This window comes from Lactuca sativa, chromosome 1 (assembly GCF_002870075.4).
Source record: "Lactuca sativa cultivar Salinas chromosome 1, Lsat_Salinas_v11, whole genome shotgun sequence".
NCBI lineage: Eukaryota > Viridiplantae > Streptophyta > Magnoliopsida > Asterales > Asteraceae > Lactuca > Lactuca sativa.
The window spans coordinates 26,084,761-26,090,760 of record NC_056623.2 but is presented as its reverse complement, the minus strand read 5'-3'; the positions used below and the strand labels follow the sequence as shown (position 1 = coordinate 26,090,760).

General features: G+C 33.4%; 1 protein-coding gene across 1 annotated transcript; it reads right to left on the bottom strand.

The window, feature by feature from the left end:
- Positions 1-380: 380 nt before the first annotated feature.
- LOC111876194 (uncharacterized) lies at positions 381-2,919 on the bottom strand. The gene is made up of 6 exons (XM_023872726.3): positions 2,727-2,919; positions 2,291-2,620; positions 2,085-2,213; positions 1,796-1,960; positions 917-1,222; positions 381-748 (listed from the first exon to the last, which is right to left on the bottom strand). Exons 2-6 carry the CDS (start codon positions 2,561-2,563, stop codon positions 608-610), a joined length of 1,014 nt encoding a protein of 337 aa, XP_023728494.1. The 5' UTR covers positions 2,564-2,620; positions 2,727-2,919; the 3' UTR covers positions 381-607.
- Positions 2,920-6,000: the final 3,081 nt, after the last annotated feature.

Genomic DNA, 6,000 nt, shown 5'->3' with positions numbered 1-6,000 from the left:
TGCTGTATCATAATTTTTCAAAGCTTGCAATTCGGCATGTTTTCCTCGGTTCCTCAACGATCAATAGTTCCTCAATGATCAATGCAACTGGCCTTTCGATTTCACGATTTCGAATTCTATGCGAGATTGTGGGTTTTTTTTTTTTTTTTTTTTTTTTTTTTTTTTTTTTTTTTTTGTGAATCAAATGGCCAATGGTGGGTTGGTTTTGACCGAGAGGATGAACTGAAAGGTCAATTCTGTTTTTTAAACAACTAACAAAAATTACAAAATAAAATAATATTTTTGAATAAGTAAATAGTAAATAAAATACAGATAAATTACATATTGAAAAGGATGCCATACGGATAAAGTCATAAAACATGTCAAATAAACACATATAATACCGGTAAACTTGTGGTTACGATAATTATAATTTTTCTACAACAATACAACATCAATTACTAAGTGGTGTTCGTTCCTCACATTAAACTGAGAAAATTGAGTAGACGAGTACATAAAAGAAAATATGGTTGTAAATGACGACATAGACGCTTAACTAAGAAACACATGTATGCCAAATGCTGATCATAATCCCATACGTGCACAATAATAAGCCCAATCGATAGTGTTAGTATTTAATAAGGCCCAACTTCTTCAACCAAGGAAGAATCTCTTCTAGACCTTCTTTCAAACTTCTCGGCTTATACCCAAGTTCTCTCTTAGCCTTCTCACACGAATAAGCCCACTGGTGTCTCATTACACACACAGCCTGTTTCATATCATAACAAACGATTGTTATATTATAGGCAAAAAATTAAAGTAACATCAATGTGATGGCGTCCGTGTTTGTTATGAACAAAAGTATGTCATTAATGGAACAAAAAAATTACAATTTTGTAAATAAAGCATGCATGCATGGAAATGTAAATATATATACCGGGGGGCTGATGAGTGGAGGTTGTCCGGTGATTTTAGAGAAAAGCACTAACAACCATGCATAAACCAGCATCAAGAACAATGGAATTCTAAGGGAAGGTCTTTTGGTGTTGGTTATAGTGGCAACAATATCAAAAACTTGCGTGAAGGATGCATTTTCACCCGTAAGAAGATATCTTTGGCCTGGTTGGCCCTTGTCTAAAGCCAAAATGTGTCCATTTACCACATCCTCTACATAGGTAAAAGAGAACCTTTCTTTTCCATCACCTATATACCCAGGCATGCGTCCATTAAATCGTTCAACCATCTAATTATAACAAGTAAAAAAGGGTGTATGTTAGTAAGTAAGTAAGTTCAGAACCATATATGCATGAAATTTAATTTGTTCTATCCAAAATAGTAAGGTAAAATTACAATCTAAACTTGAAAAATAATAATATCAGTATACGTTTAATAATAATCTGTTTTTGTTTGCATGTGAGTTGGATTTGTTTTATGTGGGCTGGACAATCTGGGCTGAGTGTATTGGGCTGTCAAAGATGGAGCGAATTGTTGCAGCTGGTAGCTGAGCAGGGTAGATTGTGACAATATGGCAATTCTTCTGGACTGCGACTCCCTTCTTCAATACTTATTGTGACGCGTTTTGTCTTATCACATTAGCATCACTCAATGCGGCATGGCACATTTATTTTGTATTTGTTTAAATATTTAAATATTTAAACATTTGTAATTTAAAAAAAAATCTTAAAACTTTGTAAAACATGAAATTAAAGCTCCTATCCTACCCTATCAGTACACTAAATATATGCTTGCTCAACTAATTATCAAGTAATGAATCAGTTAAATAATAAGAAAGTTGTTTTTACGAAATTAAAATTACCAATCGAGCCACAACATTCCCAGCAGTGATTTTACCAGGTCCGTAGATAATTCCAGGGCAAACAGCGACTATGGGTACCCCTTCCTTTGCTGCTTCTAGACCAATATTGTCGGCAATAGTCTTTGATTTCTCGTACTCACTACAGAAAAACTTGGCTGAATGCATCTTTCATGCACAAAATACAATTATATTTAGATTCAAAATTCTAATGTTTTGCGTTTATAAACTACAGTACAAAAAGATAATATTATATAAGCGCATATATAACTTAAAGATGCAGTGACCTCACCCGAGTCTCGTCGGCAGTATATCCGTCAGTGGATCCTAAAGCGAAAAACGACGACGTATAAATGATCTTCTCTATCGTATCCGTTTCCTTATACGCTCGAAGTACGTTTTTCAAACCTCCAACGTTCACCTATTAATCATTGTAATCAGATATAATATTTTTCTGATCAAAACTTTAGTCTATATAAAGCCTATTGATAAGCTTACAGATATAAATTTTGAAAGATCTGGTAGCCATGATTCCACTATAGCAGCGGCGTGAAAAACCACATGGCAGCCGGAGCAAGCGGCGAGAAGTGACGGATAGTCCGTAACGTCACCATAGACAAGTTCTAGAGGTACGCCGTCGGACAGAGTAGGAAGGGAGGAGAGATCGCTGGTGCGACGGACGAACGCCCGAACAGAGTGGCCACGACGGAGTAGCGCATGGCAGAGCCTTCCACCTAAGAAACCTGAAGCACCTGTCACCAACACTTTCATACTTCAACGACCTGGTTGTCTACTAACAAGCGTCTCCGACTTAACGGGGGTAGAGATCTGTTCGTAACATAAACTCATTAACTCATCAACAAAGGATTTAAGTCATTTAGCCTCTTTAATCGTTAATATATATAGAGTTTAACAAGTTTATTTGTATATATACCTAAGTTTTGGATGAACGACAGTTTGTAAGGAAACCAAGCAAATCCACAATGAATTATGTCAAAGCATAAAGCAGATTATTACAGTTTATATGACTAAATTTGATTTCTCCATAAACTAGATCAATGGAACGAACAAAGACTCATGACATAAATGGAAGGATGGGAGTGAAACGAATATAATATTTATGTGTTGTCTTTTCGCTCGTCGCCTTCATTTATAACCCTAGAATCTTCTCCCAGACCCTTCTTCTTTCAAGACAACCATCTTTAGTCCCTATATTTTTCAGCTTCAACTTATATTCTCAAAGTTCCATTATTTACTTGGTTAGTACATGTGATGTGAACTGGTGATTCCGGCTAGCTACCGGCGGTGATCGAGGTGAGGGTAGAAATTCAGCTGACCAGTGATGGAAAGAGTGGGTTTTGTGTGTGTTGAGTATTAGAGTACATGAGACGGTAGGAATACTACAACACTACAAAAAATTGCGTATGTATATATAAAAATTGTTTGTAAACATGTTTTTTTTGTTATTTTGTCCCGAACTAAAAAAATTATACCGTGATTCTAATATAGTGACATAATAACTATATGAAATATATAATTTTCTATTTAATTAAAATAAAATTCAATTGAAATTGAAGCCCAATAAAACGTAATGGATTTCTTATATATAAATTGTCATAATAGTAATTGTTTTTCTTAGTTATTGATCGCAAACGAACATGGACTTCATCTTCATTTATTGTTATTATGTTATTAATTATTGGTTATTGAATATTGATTTCCTTAATTTTATATGTTAGGTTTTGTTTGAAATAATGAGTAATCCATCCATATCAAAAAAATCAAAATAATCAAAATGGAAAACAAGCAGATCTTAGACAATTTATGTTAAAGAAAATGAAATTTAAAGACTTTAGTTATTGTTGAAAGTCCTAATGCTTATTATGTTCATTGTTTTGCTCATCAGTTTTAAGTTTTAACCGACACTTGTTGTAATTGCTAAAAAGAATAGTGATTGTGCTTGGCTGTTTGATATACTTGCAACATTGTTAAATGTTGTTGGAGTTTCTTGTAAGAGGGGAGAAATGATTCGAGAAATTCAAGCTTAAAAAGTAGCTCAAACATTAGAAATTGGTAAAATTAAAACAGGATCATAGTTAAATCAAGAACTTGGTTTGAAGAGACTTAGTGAAACTTGGTGGGGATCTCAATACAAAACTATTTTAAATGTGATTAACTTATTCCTTACGATTGTTGAAGTACTTGTGAAGTTTGGAAAGAATGGTTCAAATTAGGATGATAAAGCAAAAGTCCAATGTATTTTGTACTCACCAGAATCATTTGATTTATCTTTGTGGCACAACTAATGTCTATTATATTTGGATACACCAAAGATTTGTGTCTTGCTTTGCAAAGAAAAGATCAAGACATTGTTAGTGTAATGAGACTTGTTTCAGTGACTAAAGGAGTTTTGCAAAACACGAGAGATCTTAGATGGGATACCCATACAAACAAAGTCGCATCATTGTGCAATAAATATGACATTGATGTTCCAAATATGGAAGTCCATTATGTCCCTCAAGGAAGGTCAAAGCTTTTTGTCCAACAAGTGACAAATCTTCATAAAAAAAATTGATAGAGTTGTATAAAATAGTGAATGATGATGTGACAATCCGTTGAACTCTATGAAGTTCAATATTTTGTTGTTATTGTTGTCGACGATTTAAAAGCGAGGGTTTTAGGGATGAATGGATTGAGCACGACATAGCAAACGAGAGGAAGGATGCCAGAGTTTTTTCTTATGATCGATGGTAATTGTTCTTTTTATATTTTTGCCATTATTAGGTCCGTTTTTTTCTCTTTTAATTTAATAATTTCTCTCATTTATTTTAGGGCAACCTGCTCCGGTAACTTTCCCTTCCCAATTGTTCTTCTAAAGAAGTATGTAAAGATCGTTTCAAGCACAAGGAGGTTTCTCTTGTCAACTTGGTTGTAATTTACTGGGATTGCAACTTTGAACCTTCATAACATTTTCATACGGACTCCGATTTTTTATATTGTGTTCTTTATGCAAATAACTTTCCATTAATATATTACAATCAAAATTTGGATGTCGGAAAATCACACTTTTTAAGATCCAAAATAGATACCTAGCGATTTTTGGAATATTTTCTCAAACTTAAAAAATTTTCCTTTCCTTTTTCCAAGGTAAACTTTTTCTCCAACAATTTAAACACTTGTAACTTGTAACTTTTATATGAACTTAGATTTAGACGATTATTTTTATTGATTCCTTGTTTGGGTTCATTTTAAAATCAAGGATCTCTCCATTTGGTGCTCTTAAGCTCAAGTTCAATGGCCTCAAACATAGGCCATTAGACACAAAATCATCAAAATGTAGAACATATTAATTTCAAAATAGAATAACTTTTTCATTTTAATGACTTGAATATTTTGAATTACTTTATGTCTTGTCTTATCTTTTCCATTGAAACCTTTAATTCACAATTCTCATACTTTAAGCCCGATTCATATAGTCTTAAAAGTAGGACACTTATCACTTTTATAAAATTTCTATATTTCACTTATTTGTAGCATTTATCTTAATGTTCCCACTTTATGCACCATATTCAACATATGTTTCATTAAAAAAATGATCAAAATACCTCTTTGACCAAATTACCTTTCTTGTACATACTACCATTTTACCAATTCAAAGACATTGGCGACTCCAACATTTTCTTCTCGGAATACAGATATGATATCCCAAATGGCAGCGTTGCAAGCTGCGGAGAAGGAGGGAAATAACCTGGCTGCCGGCCATTGTCAAGCAGAATCCGGTTGTTGTTGCTAAGATTTCTATTGAAGTTGTTGTGCGAAACATAAATTTCAATTGATGTGAAGGTAGAAAGGGTGTCGACTGGTGAATCATCCAATCTCAATGTACAAAGTCATGTCATTTTCTTGAGGTTTTGTTTTACTTGAAGCAACCCCACAATCACAGGTCCTTCAAATCATGGATTGTAATTGTATCTTTGAGCGTATGGATCCCAATGCATAACGTACAAGTAGCTATTAGTAGAACAAGGATCCAATGTTTATGATGAAATATGAAATTGGCTTAAACGAAAGCTTAGATGATTATTCAAATGAGTTTTCTCACGATTGAGTTCTTCAAACTTTACAGCTTGTGCAGTAACAAGTAATTTTTTTTTATTTGATCAGCATTTTTTTTCTTATTTTCTATATAACTATATGTATTCTTTATA

Excerpts from the sequence above, each read along its gene's own strand:
- LOC111876194 (XM_023872726.3), bottom strand. The coding sequence starts at position 2,563 with ATGAAAGTGTTGGTGACAGGTGCTTCAGGTTTCTTAGGTGGAAGGCTC. Across the intron at positions 1,961-2,084 it reads ATACTGCCGACGAGACTCGG|ATGCATTCAGCCAAGTTTTT; the intron begins GTGAGGTCACTG and ends TGTGCATGAAAG. Across the intron at positions 1,223-1,795 it reads GGAATGTTGTGGCTCGATTG|ATGGTTGAACGATTTAATGG; the intron begins GTAATTTTAATT and ends TGTTATAATTAG.